The 21,129-nt window shown below is 36.1% G+C and overlaps 1 protein-coding gene across 2 annotated transcripts in view; it reads right to left on the bottom strand.

Moving 5' to 3' along the window:
- TM6SF1 (transmembrane 6 superfamily member 1) overlaps positions 1-21,129 on the bottom strand; it is a 42,783-nt gene that overhangs the window by 12,499 nt on the left and 9,155 nt on the right. Inside the window, exons 3-9 of one of the 2 annotated variants that reach the window (XM_069098711.1) lie at positions 17,581-17,678; positions 10,404-10,507; positions 9,352-9,434; positions 8,623-8,744; positions 6,880-6,984; positions 4,513-4,605; positions 4,171-4,290 (exon numbers count right to left, since the gene is read on the bottom strand). In XM_069098711.1, coding sequence (XP_068954812.1) covers positions 4,171-4,290; positions 4,513-4,605; positions 6,880-6,984; positions 8,623-8,744; positions 9,352-9,434; positions 10,404-10,507; positions 17,581-17,678 — 725 coding nt within the window. Of the gene's footprint in view, positions 1-4,170; positions 4,291-4,512; positions 4,606-6,879; positions 6,985-8,622; positions 8,745-9,351; positions 9,435-10,377; positions 10,510-17,580; positions 17,679-21,129 lie in introns of those variants that run through there. The other variant, XM_069098712.1, reaches the window with a different exon arrangement.

The following is a 21,129-nucleotide window of genomic DNA, read 5'->3' on the forward strand; positions in this document are numbered from 1 at the left end:
GGAATACACCAAAGATAGAGGATAACTGTCCCAAAAGGGGACGTTGGAGAGCCAAAGATAAACTAAACTAACTTTAAAACATTGCTGAGGGTGAGGCCTGGCAGAGATATTGGAAAATCTGTGTTTGGAAAGGAGAAAGTTTTTTTTTTTTAATCCCTTCTGTATCAAAACACCCATTATTCTTTTCCTTATTCTTAATCAAAACCAAACCAAACCAAAAAACTCTTTCCTCCTTCACCTTGTTCACCTTCAGGAAAGGAACACTTTCCTGATATAAAGAATTATTTTTAAAAATAATTATAGCTTTTGCCAAAGAGAAAGAAAAACACCTGTTGGGAACACAACATTCTAACCATACCCATGAATCTATTCTTTGCAGTTTCTCCTTGGATATTTAATACCTGAAAACAAATTAAGATACTTTCAAGCCTACTTTAAGTTGAAAAAGTATGGGGTTATTTTAATTTTGTTTTAAGGCGCTGCCTTGTAATTTTCATAGCTAGTAATTTTTTTTTAACTTATAGCTGTCCAGTAATAGAATGAATTACCATGAAAAGTAGTAAATTCCCCAGCATGAGGATTGTGCACAATAATGACTCCCTGTCAGGGACCTCCTAAAGGGAATTTTCTTGGATTGAGCAGAAGGTTGGAATATATGACCTATAAGATCCCTTCCATTTAAAGATTCAATGATATGCCCAAAAGAATACAGGATTGTTTCTATTTCTATTTAACTTTTTTCTCATTTTATTTTTTTTTATTTTTAAGTATTTTTATATTTTCCTTTAAAAAAAGGTATTTGTTAAATGCTTAGTAACTATGAATACATATAAACATTTAAACACAAAAATAAGATTATTGTATGACAAACATCTGTCATTTAGTTTATTTTAAAAAACTTGCCTTTTAACTTTAGCAAGCTAGTAAGTAAAGTATCCTGTTTTTTTCTATATGTCATTCTGAACTTTTTTCTTTTATATATTTTTCTATACTTATGATTATTATACATTATTTATATACATTTACATAGATAATGTACATACTGTTGTGATTTTAATTTCTTTATTCTGTATCAGTTCATGTTTCTAGATTTCTCTATTTCTTTTTTTAAGTTAATTTATTTATTTTTAGTTTTCAACATTCACTTCCATAAGTTTTAAATTTTCTCCCTACTCCCCAAGACAGCATGCAATCTGATATAGGCTTTACACATACATTCCTATTAAAAAATGTTTACATTAGTCATGTTGTATAGAAGAATTAGAATGAATGGGAGGAACCATGAGAAAGAAAAGAATAAAACAAAAAAAATAGTCTGCTTTACTCTGCATTCAGACTCTATAGTTCTCTCTCTGGATATGTATGGCATTTTCCATCATGAGTCTTTTGGAATTGTTTTAGGTCCTTGCATTGCTGATTAAAATCAGTCATCGCACACTGTGGCTGTCATTGTGTACAATGTTCTCCTGGTTCTGCTTACTTCACTCAGCATCAGTTCATATAAGTCTTTCCAGGTTTTTTCTGAAGTTTACCTGTTCTCTACTTAACTTTTTACCAAAGCTCACTGACATACAATGATATCATATGACTGTGCACTAGAGTGGTTTCTGTTACAAAACCATTCGTTATTATCTTCTTTGACTGAGAAAAGACAAATCTTTGCTCTAATACTTATGGCTAAACATTTTGTTTCTGAGAGGTTTCTTTTTTTTTTAAGAATAGTTCTGTATTTTTAGACAACTAAAAGCATAGGGTGGATCTGGAAAGAGGAAATTAGGGAAAGGTTTTTTTTTTAATGTTACATATCTATTTACAAAAATAGTTGTATTTTTGCAACTCTAAGAAGAAATCACAGCGTGGGGGGGAGGGAGGGGGAGGAAGAGGGAGAAGCTTCAGGTAGTGGAATGTTTCTAGCATTCAAATCTTAGTTGCTCAAAAACACTTTTCCTGGGGATTCACTCCAAACTTGCTTCCTTCTATGCTTCTAAGCCCTCAAGGAATTCAAAAAACAAACAGTCAAACAAAAACCAAATCTCCTATGGTTATTTTGAAAGGTTTTTGACAGCTATGCTATAATTGTAAATTACCACATCAACCAGAAATACAATTATTAAGTTCATTTTGTAAATATCAGCTAGAAATACAATTGATTAAATTCAACCAACAAATAATTTAGTGATGTGATCAAACTTGGGACCAAAAAAAGTTCTAAAACACCCATCTGAGATAAAGAGAAAAACCTGTCCCTGAGCCCTTATAAGCACAGATTTATAATAAACAGCACAAGTTCTCAGAAGACAGACTATGGTCCTCAAGAATATACTTTTGGCCTTTATGCAGATGAAACCTTTTGATAGAGCTCAGAAGTAACATGAAAGTTGCAAAAATATAACATTGCTGGTTACAAAAGCCCTAATTAATGTTCTGGGATTAAATTTGTTCATGCTATTTTTTGAAAAACTAAAACCACACACTGCTTACAACTACCTAAAAAAAAGCTATGCATGTATTCGATCAAATATTAAAAAGTTAATTTGAAATGATTAAATAATAGAGTTCAATTTTCATTCAGTTCTACTTACTATACAGTGACTTACTGACAACTATAATAAAATAAAATGACAATTCTGGGTAAAAATATATAACAGCTTGGTCAAAATTTAATTTATAAAATTAGGTAGCATACTGTTACATTTTCACAAATACAGGTACAGTTTAATCTTTTATGATTAATTTCTGATTAACTTAATGCCTAGAACCAGGATTGTGCTTGAACTAACTCCTGAAGTTGTAAGCTAAGACCTTTGCAAACAATATTAAATCAAGCTGCAAGAGGACTGAAGTGATAGAGAACATTGGAAGCTTCATTAACTCTTTCAGCATTTGTGACTCACATTTTAACTCATACAGTTGAGGCATGGCTAAGATATTAAGAATTTTACTTGCTGCTCTAAAAATATCCTTGTTTGATTCAAATTCCAGGACACCTTTCATTGCCATCATTGCTTATTATACTAGTGTTAACTAAATCCATATAACTTTTAGTTGAACTTGCTTCTTGAGTTTGCTTGAGCAAAAAGAGAAAAATTAAAGAACAAAATTAGATATAAATCAGTTAACCTAATGGTGGAAAAGACCCCATTTTGTTTTGCTATTTATGGATCATTCTTACTTTTTTTTAAATCATCATATGCTAATATGCCCATTTATTATGAAATGCTAAAGAGATCTCTTTGTTTAATTAAAGGACCATTGGTTCTGTTTTGCCCATAGGTGGAAGGGGTTCATCACAAAGGACTTTGTATCCTATGGAGAAGAGATATGTAGTTGTAAACTGTAAATAATGAGAACTGTTGGTACAGTTCAGGGAGATTATAAATAATCCAGCCCAGATGGACCGTGTGAAAATTATCATCCTACAATAGAATACCCATCTCAAAAACCACACCTTCTTTCTAACATAACCAGAGGCCTAAAATCATTAATATAATTATAAATTATGTGCTTCTCTAAAACTGGGGTTACTTTGGCAGTCACTGGTCGATCTCTCTAGTTTTACTACCAGGGTTTCAAAATATAATTAAAAACACATCATTACAAAGTGGGGGGAACCCAACCTCCCGCATATGGCTTTACATTTAAATAAGAAATAATGATACCAATAATCTGAGCCTCAAGTTATCTAGGTCTTTAAGTCAGGGGAAGAATTTCGGAAAAAAAAACATTTCTAAACCTTTTTCTGTGGTCATAGACATATGGGACTAAGAAATACGTCTCTGGTGAAAAGCAGAAAAAGAGTCTTCTTTCAGCACTAGTTAAGAAAGTACTCAAGGGCAGTTAAGTATCACAGTGGAGAGAGTGCCAGGCCTGGTATCAAGAAGACTCTTCCTCATGAGTTGAAATCCAGTCTCAGACATTTACTAGCTATGTGACCCTGGGCAAGTCACTTAACCCTGTTTGTCTCAGTTTGCTCATCTCTAAAATGAGCTGGAGAAGGAATTGGCAAACCACTCCAGTATCTTTGCCAAGGAAACCCCAAATGGGGAGATGAATGAAAAAAGACTCAACAACTCAAAAGAAAGCACTGACCTTATGATGTCATTTTTATCCATTCAACATTAAAAGCTAGAACACTGGAAAATGTGTTCATTGAGAGAATATTCTTAATACCTGGGCTAATCCTCCGGCATGAATGAGTGTTATGTCAGGCATCCAAGAACATCCAGGAACCATAAGGCCGTAGAGTGCAATCACGAAGAATGGAACCGAATAAAACATATATGCCAGCATCTGTATTAAAACACGAACATAGCTGTGCTAACATTTACATAGAAGTGTGGGAAAACACTGCCCTTGTCATCTGGAGAGATAAATACTTGATCCATCTTGATTAAAAAGTACAGAATTCACCTGTTGAATACTATTATATGTTCCTGCTATACAACAACATTTTACTATTTTTAAACTGAAAATTACATGAATATCTCTTTTAAGTTTCATTAACTACCTCACCTGAAGTTTGGGATAAGCAGCAGGATCTCTTATGTAGGGTTCTTGAAATTGTATGTATAGTCGGCAGAGCTCAGCAGGGCAATCCAAAGCAATCTACAGGCAGAAATAATTTTATTATTAAAGGCATAATTTTGTCCCACTAGTCACAGTACTGCTAGTTAAGCTAAATTTATTGTTTTTAGGTCATAAACTACTCAGCCATTATAGGAAACTTGGAACTCACAGATACTCAATAGCAAGGAACAAAAAAAAGAAAATCTTCTATAAAGATATATTTTAATTTATTCTAAGGAGAGTATAAGTATGTTAATGGATGAGTGGGAAATGAAATGACATATAGCTTCCAGGAGTTTTTTTTTTAAATACTGCCAAGCCAAAGCATACATTACAAAAAAGAACCTCCTTTTGTGTGCAGAGACCACAGTTTGAACTTAGTTTGAACGATTTTCTGAGCAAGATCAATTAATCAATAAACATTTATTAAGCACTTACTATGTGCCAGACACTGTACTAAGCACTGGTGTTACAAAAAGGGGCAAAAGATAGTCCTTGCCCTCGAGGAGTTTACAATCTAATGGGGGATACAACATGCAAACAATTATATATGGAGCAAGCTATACTCAAGATAGATAGGAAATAATTAACAGATGGAAGGCACTAGAATTAAGAGGGATTGGGGAAGGCTTCCTGTAGGAGTTGGGATTTTAGTTGGAACTTCAAGGAAGTCAGCTGTCAGAGCAAAGGAGAGAGAATATTTCAGGCATGGAGAACAGCCAGAGAAAATGCCCAGATTAGAGAGATGGAGGGTCTTGTTCATGGAACAGCCAGGAAGCCAGTGTCACTTGGATCCCCATCTCTCATAAGAAAAATGAACTTTTAATCTCTATTTATTTTGCTGTCTTTTCCCAATAACCAAAAATATCACCTTTTTCATTCTATGGGTTTAGAGAATTTGAGCTTTTGAGCAAGGGCTGCAGTAAAGAAACATTTTGAAAGTAATATCTATACTCTGACTTCAATCTATGAATTTTAAAAGAGCAGAACTAGCCATGATTGAGGCAAGTAGCATAGGCACTACACTGTGGAGTAGGCAATTTATATTTGGGATCCTTACACTTACCTCTTCACTGCTTTTCTACCTACTCTCTAGCACATATTCTGTGATCCAGTTTCCTAGGGCTTTGCTCTTAGGTCAAAAATGGTAGCTGATAATATTCCAAGATTTTACCCCATCCAAGGGCATTTGTATTTTAGTAGGGGACTATTTAAATGTTCAAGATTCAAAGGAACTGATGCCTGACTCAACTGCAGCTGCCTCCACTGTCCCACGCCCAGTTCTCTACAGCCATAGCCAACCCCATCTTGTACTTCAACTTTGCTGTCAGTAACAAACTCTTGGGCTCCATAACCTTGGAGCTATTTGTCAATGATGTTTCAAAGACAGCAGAAAACCCCTGTGCTCAGATTACTGCAGAGAAGGAATTTGGTTACAAGGGATTTGACTTTCACAGAATCATTCCTTGGTTTATGTTCCAAGTTGTTAACCTCACCCACCATAATGACACTGGTAGCAAGTCTATGAGGAGATATTTGCTGAGACTTTCATTCTAAAACCACACTGGTTGTGACATCTAAATAGCTCCCAGTTTTCCATCTGTATGGCTAAGATTGAATAGATGAATGGCAAGCATGTGGTCTTGGGCCAACTGAAAGAAAGCATGAACATTATGGAATACTTCAGATACCAGAATGGCAAGAGGAGCAAATAGATCTCCATTGCTCACTATGGTTATAACTCTCATAAGTTCTTTGGCGTTTTTGTTGTTGTTGTTTTGTCTTAATCACCAAACCATTCTTTCCATAGCTAGAAAAAAAAAACACCTTCCTTCTTCCCCACCCCAGTCTGCTCTCACACCCTGAAATTCTTGTGCTCTTGCTGCAATTCATTCTCTTTGAGTTTCATTTCCCTTTTTCCTTACACAGGTCTGGCCAGGCTGCAGAGTTAAGTTAAGCATTATGAAATAAAAACTAAACCATAGGAAAAAAAAGATTTAAAGGAATTAATCTCTTAATTTGGGATAATAAAAAGAGATCAGGAACCTGTTTTGGATAGTGGGCTTGCCTAATGCCCCTCCAACACCTTCTTCCTTATTCAACTTATTCCCAGAAGTAATTGTCCCACAAACCTTCCCAGAAAAAAAGCATCTTTCAGGAGATAGTGGGCTTCTAAAAAGTCCCGGGGTCCCAATAAGAGGTATATTTTCAATGATATGTATAAAATTATGGTGCAAATGTTCTCATTTTTTATTTTAAAGTATAAATATTAAAATTTAGAGTTAGTATCTTATTGAGATTTTTCATGCTTACCAAACCTCTAAATATGCAAAATCCTGTGGCTAAGATGAGATACAAAACAAAGATCAAATCAAATGGTCTTCTTAGCAATCCTTTCTTCTGGGCTTCTTGAACAACCTAAAATACAGCATGTAATTAAGGGACAGGCTTCAAAAGAGCCAAAGAAGAGAATAAGTCCACTATATTGTCATTGTTGAAAGGACCTCCAAAAAGATTTTAAGAATCACATAACCTCCCACTAGCTGTAAACCTGAAAAAGTTACATCATCTTTTTTTTGTTGTAAAATAAGGAAGTTGCACTAAAAGGTTCCTTCCAGCTTGAAAACATCATGGTTCCCAATGAATCTACCAACCAGTTTTTACACAGTAGTTATTGATAGCTGTCATATATATGCATGTGTGCTTTTCTACGTCTGAGTATGCATATATATGTGTATCTTCCTGTGCAAACTATACTGTTATAATCACATTTTAAGATTTCCCATAGCTCATTCTTTTGCAAAATGAAGTATCTCCCTGGAAAAATTTTTTTAAATAAATTTATATTTTGGGGAAGCTAGGTGGTGGTGCAGTAGATAGAACAATGGCTCTGAAGTCAGGAGGATTTGAGCTCAAATCTGGTCACAGACACTGACTGGCTGTGTGACCTCTGGACAAGTCATTTAATCCTGATTACCCTTCCCCCCCCAAAAAAAAAATAAATGTATATTTTATAGTTTAGCTTTTTTTTAACTAGACATATCAATAGTAGAGAATTAATGGGAAGATTTTTAGAAAAAGGATGTAATTTGTTTTGCAGTAGAGACCATAGGAAGATACCTAAAAGGTCAATCTTGAGCACTTTTACTTGGTATGAATGTTGTTACTAGCTCTTTTGATCTGGAACCTGTCGCTTTGGCATTCCAGTTTATCCTGACCATTCTGCCTTGCAAGTTGGCTTGACCATTTAAACCTCTCAACTTCCTCTATCACAACAATTTTGAACTTTATTCATGCTGGAAAGATCTCATTTTGTCCAGTTACAGGAAAAGGAATATGACTATTGAATCAGACCTCTCCCTGTCCTCCTCTCTGTAGGGGAAAGATCTTGAGATTCTGGATTATTTGATGTTCACATATCTTTGTCTGATACTTATCCCTCTCTATCCAGATAAAACGTTGTATTGTGTTTCAGCCCATCCAGATAATCCTTTAATGCATTATAGGTAATGCACAATATAACCATCTAGAAGCCTGGATTGATGTAATTATTACCTCAAAGAGTATCTTAAATTCAAGGGAGTCTACTTAATCAAAAACTGTGGGCTGTTGCTTATACCTTGGGGCAGCACTGGTGTGTGAACCTAGGTAAGCACTAGCCTGAACAAGGGCAAATGGACAAGGGCAAAAGAATTTAGTCAGACATTGGGTAAATAAATGAAGATTCAGAACTTCCATAACATTAAGCAAACTCAAATAGCCCCTGCTACATTAAATGAAGAAAGATGATGAACATTAAGAACAAATGTAATCACATGTGTATGATTCAGCGAAGATTACATCCGAGTCAAAATGAGCCAAATAAATCATACATAGTCTGAATGTCTTGGTCATCTTAACAATTCTCATAAACCCAAAATTGTACAATTCATCTAAAGTGATTAAATACACAACTGAAAAAATGTTTTGATCCAAAACAGCCCAAGCTGATTTAATGGTTCCATGTAATTGAGACCCATGAATTAAGAGTGAGTTATTTAAATGTGAAATGATCACCTTTGAAGGGTAGCTGCACATTTCTACAGGCTGTCTATAGATCCTGAAAGCAGCCCATATGGGAAGACAAATGTATGGCAGGCTTAAGAAAATGGCAGGACAAATTCTTGTTCCATACTTTCCTGTTTAAAAAAAAGACAGAGAAAAAGAAATTATGGCAGATGCATTAAAAACATATTCCCCTATCACGTGTTATTTGAAATTTAAACTATTTAAAAGCATTTAAATACATGTACAAGTTCTAACTTGTTACTTTAGCAAAAGTAATATGAAGGTCCTAATTTACCAAAGTGGCAAATAGAACTTTCATTTTAAAAATAAGCTTCAAGTGACTGAAATATCCACTGAGTTCTAACAGATGTTGGATACAATTCAAAATAAAGAATCAAGAAAAATGTTTTATTAACACAAATAGGTAAACACTTTACTAAGCCCCAAATGGAGAGAATTAATAATTTTGCCCTAACTGGTTTGGGAACATTTGAAAAAGAAATTAGATGTCTTCTAAATAATCAGAAAATTATTAGTAGCAGATCATCTATCAGACATCTTAAAAAACTGTTCAAAAGTCATTTTAAGGAAGAAATTATGAAAGACAGAAAGAGGACTTACTTTATAGGATGATTTGGCTATAAAATAAGATTCATTTTAATTCTACTAAAGTAAGAACTACAAAATAATTTACATTCTCAAAAACAAGGAACTGAAACTTAAGATGACGTTCCTTACCCACAATGTTTCCAGGAAGAAAGACCACAATACTCATGATAATAGAGCCTACCCAGTACAAGCCAATCGATCTGTAATTTTCCCTGCAACAGAAATTCTTCATTTAATCCACCAATCCTAGAAAGCTACTGATAAGAAATCTCTGAGCATTATTAATGTCTTCCATTTTGATTCTGGTTAGTAAATTACATAAACTGAAGCCCGCTATGTCCAATCTGGTAAATCAAACATAAAGGAAAATTACTGTTGAGATTCCATTCTAAAGGGGCCTCAGGGCCCCTTCAGAATGACAAAATAAAGCAGAAGAAAAGAAAGCAATTTTATTTATATCATCAAACTGATTTTATTTGCAAATAACAAAAAATCAGAAGAGCCAGCACAGTGGAATAGATTGAGGGCTGGCCTGAAAGTCAGGCTGACCTGGGCTCAGGTCCTCCCCTGACACACGTGACCTTCATGACTGAGATGGGTCAAGTCGTTTAAACTCTCAGAATCTCAAGTCAGCATTATAAGATTACAAGGTACAGTGGAGCTGCCGAATTGTGTCAATGGCAGGAGTTTTCACACCTGAAGCACCCTCCACTGATGAAATCACAGGTCTGGGTAAAAATATACATAAATAAAGCCTGGCTTTCCCTTGAAAGAATGAACAGAGGAGAAAAGAAATGAGATCCTGACTTTTAAAATCTAATTCTGTGTATATACTTTCTATATTCCATTTGTTTAAGCAAGGGCAGCTAAGTGGCACAATGAAAGATGTGAGTTCATCAGGTGATCTTAGGCAAGTCACTTAACCTCTGTTTGCCTCAGTTTCATCATCCGTAAAATGGGGATAAGAATAGCATCTATCTCCCAGGGTCATAGAGGATAAAATGAGATAACATTTGTAGAGTGCTTTGTAAACCTTAACAAACTATACAAATGTTGGCTATTATCATAAGCAAATGCCTGTATAGTTATTTCCTTTGCAGATGATAAATACCAAAGTCAGACAAACAGTATAAACATGTATATGAAAAGACTTACTCAAACACATATATGAACAGACTTACTCCCATGCTATTGCTGCCACCATAACAAGATACATCATATAATGAGCTGAACCATCCCAGTAACAAATGACGTGCCCATAAGCAGTGTTCAGATATGGTTCACCCTAAGGAAAATGGGGGGAAAAAGTCAATTTCAAAACTGAATTCAACACTGATATGTAGTTCATCATCATGTACAATTAGCAAGCTAAAATTTCATGGTTAACTAATAATGTGTTTTGTTTTACCTATATATACTATAGGATTAAGAATCTATCAACATTTATTAGACAAAAAACATAGTTCGGGGATATATGTGGGAAATATGGTCAACTACATATACACTTGCCCTTTCTATCTCTTTCTCATCCCTCTTGTCCCCTCTCCTCCCTACCAAAAATTTAAAAACTTACTTTCGAATGACTAGAACAAAATACTGTCATGGACTTGTCTAATATTAGACTACAGAACTGTTACTTTATAAATATGCTTATATTACACATATCAATTCTAGTTCCCATGATGATCATTAGGAACAATATAGTTATAGTAGTACTGGTCCCACAGTAAAATATTGTGGCCAAAATAAAACTTGTGGAAATGCCAGTTAAATAAATCTGTTTACAGCTTTAAAAGGTGCTTTGGTGTGTAACAGGACTAGAGTAACCCCTGTTATCACAGCTGATACTTCTTTCAAATCACTTTCCAAGGGAATCTAAGCCAACAACTATTCCTTCTTCATCTGTGATTCTGTGAGATCTAGGCATCATTCAAGTTCATTCCCTACCATCTCTATTAATATATGCAAAATCATTGAAATCCATTAAAAATCAATCACAGAACATCACAAAACAAAAACAGTAGCATAGGCTACTATATATAATCATCTGATTAGAATCAATGGGACATTTGCTAGCACTCATAAACAAAGTACATTTAATAAAAATAGAAGCAAATGAACAGCTTGTTCAGAAGATGGTGTCTCTGAATGGGATCTGGATTTCCCCATCACATATTAAAATATAGGAATGAGAATCCTGGCCAGGGATAGAGCATACCTTTAAAGGTTGGTAAGATTGTATTTGCTTGGAATCTTGAAAAGTTCATCTAAAAGGTTTTAAATTGGAAAGGAAAGGGGAGGGGAGCTACCTATCTATATCCTTCAAGGTAGATAAGATAGAGAATTACTATAGTGTGTGGTCAGAAGAATAAAAGTAGACATATCCTGGAGAACAGAAGTCACCCAGAGATTCACAGTAAACAAAATTCAAAAATAGAGCTATGGCATTAGATACTTATAAAAAATGCACAAAGTATGGATAACAATCAAGATGAATAGAGAGCCTACCTAAAGGAAGCAAATTTGGTCAAATAGATATATTGCTATATATTACATAACATGAGTTATGATTACTGAGCTATTATGATAAGACCCTAATTGTAATATGTCTCTAAAACAATATATCTTATTCAAAAGAAATAAGATGAGTAAAATGGTGGTGGCATGTGTGAAATGAGGGAAAGGGGTATGCAGGTATTGAGGCAAAGTAGCATTTTATATTAAGAATATATACTTATAGGAAGAAGTCCAAGAAGCAGAGTAGAAGAAACATGGTAGAAGGTATTTGTGGGGACATCAGTGGAGGCAGAAACAAGTGACATTTTTATTGACATATATTAGAGACCGCCTGAACAGAAAAAGAAAATGCATGAGGAATCTGGAAAACAGACCACAAGCCTGGCACAGAGGGATGGCATACTGGTGATAAGAGACTAAAGTTATCTAGAAACTTCAGAAGCTTTCTCAGCAAAAGCAGAGCAGTTAATAATTTCTTGACTTGTTTTAATAATAGTTTCATCCTTTAACAAGCAAAAGAATCGATGAGGGGACATTCTATTCAGGATATATTTTCATGAAAACAGAGGAATTGGTTGCTGAGGACTACATCTTCTTAGATCTTGTAACAGAAGAGAGGAAAACTAGGAATGGTCTAGGAATCAAATGAAAATTAGGAATAGAATGACAAGTGCTCAAGATTTTGGGAAAGGATATTTCAAAGGGTTTGGAGAAAGTATAGGTAGACTCTACATGAAAATTCAATGGGGGAAGGAAGTAAGCTCCAAAGTGGTTAGAAAGCTCTCTAAAATAATGAAAAACAAACAATTTTGATGAGGAGGAAAATAATTGAATGATCCAAAAAAAGACTTATATAGGTACACAGGAACTTATTAAGCAACTTAGAATTTTAAAAGACTTGTACAAAAGATGGAAACAAGGACAGGTGACAGTGAATGAAGGTGATCTGAAAGGGAAAGTATTAGCAGCTGGAGGAACAGAAAAGGCCTCCTGAAGGAGGGAGGATATGAGCTGACTCTGGAAGGAAGCCAGGAAAACTAAGAGGTGGAGGTAAGCTGACCAAGGCTTGGGGAAGAACCCAGGGCAAAGGAGATGGTGAATCATGTAGACTAGATGGATGAAGAATCCAAGTAGACTAGAATTGCTAGCTCATGGAGTGCATGGAGGAGAATCAAGGGTAGGAAGACTGGAAAGGTAGGAAGGGGCCAGACTATGAAGAGCTGCAAATGTCAAATGGGATATTTTACACTTTTACAAAGTGATATCTTTGCCTCAGATATATAGCAAGAACAAACCTATAAACATTTCTCAAAAAAAAAAAAATCCTTGGGGGGCGTGGTGGGACATAATCTCCCTGATACAACCTCAGTCTCTAAGAGAGTAAGTTCAAAAATTAGCACATTTGGGGTGGCTAGGTGGTGCAGTGAATAAAGCACCGTCCCTGGAGTCAGGAGAAACTGGGTTCAAATTCAGTCTCAGATACTTAACACAAAAACTAGCCGTGTGACCTTGGGCAAGTCACTTAACCCCAATTGCCCTCAAAAAAAAGATTTTTAAAAAAATCAGCATGGTTCTTGTATAGCTTTGGTTCCACCAAGGTCAAATCCAGATGTAGCAAGACATTTGATGAGTCCTTGTCCAGATGTGGCATCATTTCGAAATGAGTCCTCATCTCACCTTCTACTGGCTTTGGTCCAACAGACTACTCCCAAAGGCTACTCCTTGCTCCTCAGAAGACTGATGATGAGCTGACTTCAAAACCTAGCTGAGACACAGAAACACTCATAAAATCTCAGAGCTCTGATCCCTATATCTCTATCCTGGAAGTGGGAAGCAAGCTTCATAAGTCCTCTGGAATTGTGTTTAGTTGCATTGATCATAGTTTTTCAAAGTTGTTTGTCTTTACAATATTCCTTTTATCATATAAATTTTTCTCCTGGTTCTGCTCACTTCATTTTGCATCAGTTCATGATGTCTTCCCAGCAAACAAAGGACTTAACATTTGAGTCTAGAGGTATCAGGAAGCCTAGAAGCTCATTGAGCAGAAGTTCAATGTCATCAGGCCTACACTTTAGGAAAATCACCTTGGCAGGTAAGTAGAGGATGAAAGAAAGATGTAGTGGAAGTAGAGGATGCTGAGAAAGCCTCTGAAGTTTCCAGATAAACCTGAGAGAGACTGTGGCCAGGAGACTAGTTATATGTTATTGCAGTAGTGCGTGTGTAAAGCAATAAGTGCCTGAATTAGGGCTATGTTTTATGAGTGAAGGGAAAAGGACATATAGTTAAGATGTTACAAAAATATAAATGACAAATTGGGTATGTTGAATGAATGAGGAGTCAAGAAGGACACCAAAGTAGTCGGGCAAGTTGACTGGGAAGATGGTGGCTCCCTCAACAGTAATAAAGAAGTTCAGAAGAGGAGAGGGTTTATCAGGGAAAGACAGTAAGCTCTGTTTTGGATTTGTTGAGTTTAAATACCTATGGGACATTCAGTTGGAAATGTCTAACAGGCAGTTGATTATGAATGACTATAGTACAGAAGAGACACTAGGGGTGATTATATAGTCAATGGTCAAAAAACATTTACTAAGTGCTTACTATGTACTTTGTTAAGAGATGAGAATACTTAAGAGAAAAATAGTCTCTGCCCACAAGGAGCTTACAGTCTAATAGAGGAAGATGAAAAGGGGACAGGAACCCCAAAGGCATGATGTTCCTGGAGTCAAAACCAAGCAAAGCAGCTGGTGGAAAATGAAGAGTATACACATTAAGTTCTAGGCCCTCTCTATAAAGGAGTTTATTTCTCTGTCCTCCAGTCAGAGGGGACAGGCAGCTCAGGGTGCAGAGAAGGTGTTGAGGATCAAAGCTAGATTAATCTCCATGACAACCAAGCAGAGCAGCTGATGAAAAATGAAGAGTGGATCTGGGAATTCTCTGTATAGGGATAATAAGTGAACCCACGGTAACCGATGAGATCACCAAGTATGACAGCATAGAGCAAAAAGACAAAAAGGGTCCAGCCAGATCAAAGCCTTGGGGGATATCCATGGTTACTGGGTTTTACATGGATGAAGAACCAGTAAAGGAAGGGACAGTTAGAGAGATTACGAGAGAATCAGAAGACAGCAGTGTCACAAAAACTGGAGTGGAGAGTTTACCCAGATGAACAAGAACAGGACTGCAGAGATATTAAGGAGGAAGAGAAAAGGCCATTCACTTGGGCAATCAAGAGATCACTGGTAATTTTGGAGAAAGTGATATGATTGAATGATGAGTTCAGAATCCACCTCTTGCAGGACTGAGAAGAGAGTGAGAGGAAAAAAAGCAGAGGATAATCATTCTAGTCTGTGGAGATTCAATTCCATGCAATAAACATTTTTTCTGTCTTACTACATTTAAGCACTGCAAATGTGTGAGTGCTGGGGTGGCTAGGTGGCACAGTGTGTAGAGCACCAGCCCTGGAGTCAAGAGGACCTGAGTTCAAATCCGGCCTCAGACACTTAACACTTACTAGCTATGTGACCTTGGGCAAGTCACTTAACCCCAATTGCCCTCCAAGAAGAAAAAAAATATATATGGGTTCTGGGGCTACAAGGCAAAAACAAAATCTAGTCACTAAATTTGAATATCTTAGGGGGAACTGGCTGGGGAGCCTGCTTCCAAATAGACAAAATGGAGAACCATCTCCCCAATTTGGAGCATTTTCAGACATTCTGTACCTGATTCTGGTCTGCTAGCTACATGATGAAGTTATTTTTTTTTAAACTGGCTGATTTCATCAAACTGAGGTACATTCAAAAATGCACTAGTTAACCAGGGCTTTGGCCTTGGTTTGGCTTTTTCCCACCTCCCATGTTCCAGTGAAGAGGCAAGGACTGAGCTTTTAGTGGGGAGAGAGGCTTAGGGTTTTGTTTTTTGTTTCTCCCATTCAGTCCCCCATGATGTGGCCCAGAAATACACAAACCTTCTATTGTTTCTGTTGTCCTTGTTATGAGCATTCTTCCTTCTAGTCAAAGGGCTGGGAGATGGCTATGACTTTTTGAGCTTAAAAAGGTCAGGAGAGCAAGCCACAATGGCTGGAGTCCGTGGTGGATTTTGTGGTCAGGCAATCCAGCATCAGGGCCCTGAGGAATGCCCTTCTGAACCCATACCAGCAGTAATGGAGACTAGGAATGAGTCAGTGGCTATGCCACATCTGGACGTGAACTTTTGGGACCAATGCTACGTAGAAAGCTGCATTAAGTCTGAGCCCACACTCCCTAGGTACTAAGGATAATGTCCCCAAGAGTTAAGAGGAAATATTTTTACTTTGTTTCTTCGAAGCAAATGCCCCTTTATAAAATCTAATTGATGCTAACTGGTAAAATGGAACTGGAATAATAATTACTAGCAGCCAACAGTGGAAGGATGAACAGAAGCAGCTAGAGCCTAGAAAAATAATTCAAAGAAAAATGAACAAGCAGGGAGGGTGGAAACAGTTGTGCCATAATTTTCCTGAGTCTTCTCCCATTTGCTTCTAGTTATTCTTCTCATCTTTCTTTCCTGAATTCTCTAAGGAAAAAATTAGAAGGCAAACACCTATTTGTCTTGGGTAGTGTAAGCTTCCACCTGTGCATGGAGGTCCAACCTGAGCTGGAACAGGTGACCACCATCATAATCAGCCTTCTATAAACATTTCTTTAAGTACTTTCTATAAGCATTTCTTAAGCACTGTTGGGTGCTGTAATAAGTGTTATGTAAATGAGGTTAGATTAAGCTTTTATCACTAAGAAAATGAAGTATGGAGATAGGACAGCTATTAATGATAAAGAGGCAAATAAACATTGAATAAATTCATAAAATTAGCATAATTACATTTATTGCAAAGAAGCATTTAGTGATATTGGAAAGAGAAGAGGAAATCTTAGGAATTGAATGTCGAGAGGAATTACCACCTATTTTACAATCCTAACACCTTGATTTTGCTCATGTAGAAACTGCCTGTGGCAGTCACCTAAAAAGCATTATTGTATGTTCTAAGTAAGGTGGATTTTAGCGTAAGGTGGATTTTAATTTGTGTAAAGTAGATTTTTATTATTTCTTAGAATTCAATTTCCCAGGATCCATAGCCATAACAATCTCTTGTTCTCAGGTATTAGATATGAGTTCTCACAATTATGGTTCAAAACATCTCCACCACACTTGCACAGCATTATATAATGATAAATAATATAAACATTTGTGTTTAAATTGTAAACATCCAATGCAACTGTGCAATGAGATACAGGGATGAGGTGACATAAATTTGTGAGACCATTGCTGGCAATATACCTTCTTTGTCTGTTGCCCTATAAAGCAGTTGGGCATTGCTCAGTGAATGGGGAATGCTTAGGATTGAATGCACAAGCTAAAATGCTGTGTGTGCCGTGACTGACCCCCATCAAGGCTTGGGGGGTAATCTGTGTTTGTCTCAACTGGCCCCCATTGAGGCTTGAGGGGATTTAGAGGGATGCACAAGCTGTGCCTGTCTCAATTGATCCCATTGAGAAGTAGGAGTCATTGCTCCCCCTTCTCACCAGCCCCTGCGAGAAGAGTGATTAGGGAATGCCATAGGAGTTATGCTCCCATTATCAGCAACCCTCTTGTGAGAAGACTAGACTAGAATAAAGTTGTCTTAGTGTCTTTCCTGTCTGACCAGATCAAGAGTGAACCTGTGTTAGCAGCCCTCCTGTGTGCTATGTTTATTTGTCTTACACATGTTCACTTATCTGTGGAAAGATATTTGTGACATGTGTTTCTGGTCATATTATTTTTTAATATATCAGGGAAAAGATTTAAGTTAAACATAAAAGGGTTACTTACCTCTTTCAAGTAATATGTCATGAATCCATCAATTATACCATCTTGTTCAAGTCCTATAATAAGGTTCACTACACTGGTAAAAGCAAATACTGCATAAACTAAAGAAATAGAAACAGTGATTAAAAATACTGAGAATATCATTGGATTAGTATTATCCAATAAAAATAGAATAATTCAATAGAATTATCACTAAGACACTATGGAAAGTGTCAACATAGGCCAATGGAATATTGCACACTAAAACAAAAATAAAGCACTTGTGAATATAACATTGCATAGGAATTCAGTCATCCAGAAACCCCATCCATAATCAAGTCAAAATCAAGGCAGTTAAGCCCCTCTCGCTTTTCTTAGTAGTCAAAATACTGTTAAAAATCAATGCATTCAAACCTATTGCTAAATTAATACTTGTCTAATTCCCTAGTTCATTGCCAAAAATAATTAACATATTTTAAGTTGTTTGTGGTTAATAAGTGTTAGTTATTTGAAGTGGGCATAGAGCTTCCATAAAAATATACTACAAAGTTATTGTTTTGCCTCATTGCGGTTCAACTAAGTAATTTTTCCTTAATGCATAGGATCACCAATTGAGAGCTGTAGGGGACCTGAGAGGCCACCCAGTCCAACCCCATCATTTTACAGATAAGGACACGAAGATCCAGATACACTGAGGAACTTGCCTGGGTTCACATAGGGATAGTAAGTAGCAGGGCCAGTATCTGGAGCCAGGTATTTTAACTTCAAATGTAGCAATTCTCTTCCCACTGTCTCACTGTAACCTCTCCTCTTCTCTTAAAGCAACGCTCATTTGATGTGACAAGGTATACCTTAGGAAACTTAATGACTGATTGCATCCTGGGCAAAATACCAAATCACAAATATTGAATGACTTCTTGTATAAAACTTATCACCCATACTTTTCCTCATTAAGGCAGTTGCCAACATTTCTGCTTACATGAGTACTTCCTGAATATACACAGTGGACTAGATATCAATGTTATCTTTAGGATCTTTACTGTTGTATCACACTCTTTGGGGCTTATCCTCCAACTCCTACTCACACAGTCAGGTGGGGTCTCCAGAAGGTAAAATCTTTCTCCCCTCAGGGTTCTAGAGGTAACTCTGAAGGGTTGGGAATGGTTTCTAGTAATTTTGCTTGTGAGTATTCATACAGTGTGCCAATGAATATAAATTAACTAGCTGAAATACATTAGCCAGCCAGAGTTAATTAGCAGGTATCAGAGCATAGAGCACCTTGTTAGTTACATTAATTGGGGTTGAGGGGTATGGGTCACCTCTCTTATTTATGCTCTTCCCTCCTGTTTATTATTTGCTGTCCTCAACAAATCAACTTGAGTATTTTTGGCAAAGTCCATAGCCTTAAATCTTGTACAGCTAGCTCTCTAGTGACATGGAGAAGTTCCAACATTATCCTTTTTTAGTATTACCCCCCAGTACATAGAATGAAGGAGTTTTGGGGAAAGTACATATGGTACAATTCATTAAAAAATGTGGAGATTAATATTTTTCCATACTTCTAAATACATGGATATACAACTTAACAAACATCATTTTAAATGAAGATATATATAGTATGCTTATCAAATTTATGCATGACATGAAACTAGGAGGGAACACACTGGATTATAGTCCAAAAACATTTTTAACAGAAGAATTTATGACCAAACAAAAGATAGAGAACATTATGAAATGCAAAACAGATAATTTTGATTATATTAAATTGAAAAGTTTCTGTGTAAACAAAGTCAATGCAAGATTAGGAGGGAAGCAGAAAACTGGAAAAGGATTTTTATAACCAGTGTCTCTGATAAAGGCCTCATTTCTAAAATATATAGAAAACTGAGTCAAATTTATAAGAAAAGTCATTCCCCAATTGATAAATGGTCAAAGGATATAAACAGACAATTTTCAGAGAAAGAAATTAAAGATATCTATAGTCATATGAAAAAATGCTCTAAATCACTATTGATTAGAGAAATGCAAATCAAAACAACTCTTAGTTCCATATCATACCTGTCAGATTGGCTAACATGACGAAACTGGAAAATTATAAATGCTGGAGAAAATGTGTGAATATTGGAATACTAATGCATTGTTAGTGGAGTTGTGAACTGATCTAATCATTTTGGAGAGCAATTTGGAACTATGCCCAAAGGGCTGTGAAAATGTGCATATCCTTTGACCCAGCAATACCACTTCTAGGGCTGTATCCCAAAGAGATCATACAAATGGGAAAAGGACCCACATGTATGAAAATATTTATAGCAGCTCCTTTTGTGGTGTCAAAGAATTGGAAATAGAGGAGGTTCCCATCAATTGGGGAATGGCTAAAGAAGTTGTGGTATATGAATGTAATGGAATACTATTGTGCTATAAGAAATGATGAGCAGGCAAAAAGATCTTTATAGTTTAGTCTGATGGATCAAATCAAATAATATAATAACAATAATAGTATTTATATGGTGTTTTAAGACTTGCAAAACATTTTACATTTGCTATCTCATTTGAGCTCTACAACAACCCTGGGAGGTAGGTGCTATTATTATATCCATTTAACAGATGAGGAAATTGAGGCAGGAAGGGTAAGCCACTTATGCAGGATCACCCAACTAGTGTCTGAGGCAGAATTTGAACACAGGTCTTCTTAACTCTAAGTCTAGCACTCTACTCATTAAATCACTATCTTCATAGCAACGAAAAACTTTTAATTTAGTTTAATAATAATAAATGTAGTCTTAGACTTGTACGCAAAAAAACCGAATGGTACAAATATAGTGTGGGACAAGTAATTAGAGACATTCATTAAAAAGACCTAAAAGAACCAACAAAAAGTCAGATATAATAACAAAAAACCAACAACAAACATAGCTTGAAAGAAGAGATATGAGAAGACAACTCCACACCATCTGTTTACAGAGGTAGGAGGTCCACTATGGTTGCACACTGCATGTATTTTCCTTTTTTGTCCTTAAAAAATACTATTTGTTATGGCTCTCTGGGAGAGGTACTGAGGGGAGAAGGAAAATTATGATGATATAAAAAGGCAATAAAAGTTTATTTAAATAAAAAAAGACTTAAGCATCTTAGTGGAGTGAAACCTTAACATGAGGAAAAGGTATGATTTGGCAACCAAAATTGCTAATACAATCCTGAGTCCTAGAAGACTAGTGTCTAGAAATAAAGGAGGTGACAGTCCCAAAGTACCATACTCCACTCAGACCATATCTGCAATATTATATTCAGTTCTGGGGACCATATTTTGAGAAAGATGTTGATATATTAGAGCTTATCCAAAGAAGGTGACAAGTATTGTGAAGGAGCTAGAAATGATACCATATAAGAATAAGATGAAGGAACTGGGGATGTTTATCTTGGAGAAGAGGAGGCTTGGGGGTACCTCATCAACTCTCATTAGTGTCATTATTATCATTATGTAGATGATTCACACACCTACAGAACAGGCATCAATCTCTTTCCTAAGCTCCAGTCCCATATCAACAACTGTCTATTGGACATTTTCAAGCAGAA

Source organism: Petaurus breviceps, unplaced genomic scaffold, assembly GCF_028583685.1.
Source record: "Petaurus breviceps papuanus isolate PSGF00001 unplaced genomic scaffold, PetGlider_PUasm1.0 37, whole genome shotgun sequence".
NCBI classification, from domain to species: Eukaryota; Metazoa; Chordata; class Mammalia; order Diprotodontia; family Petauridae; genus Petaurus; species Petaurus breviceps.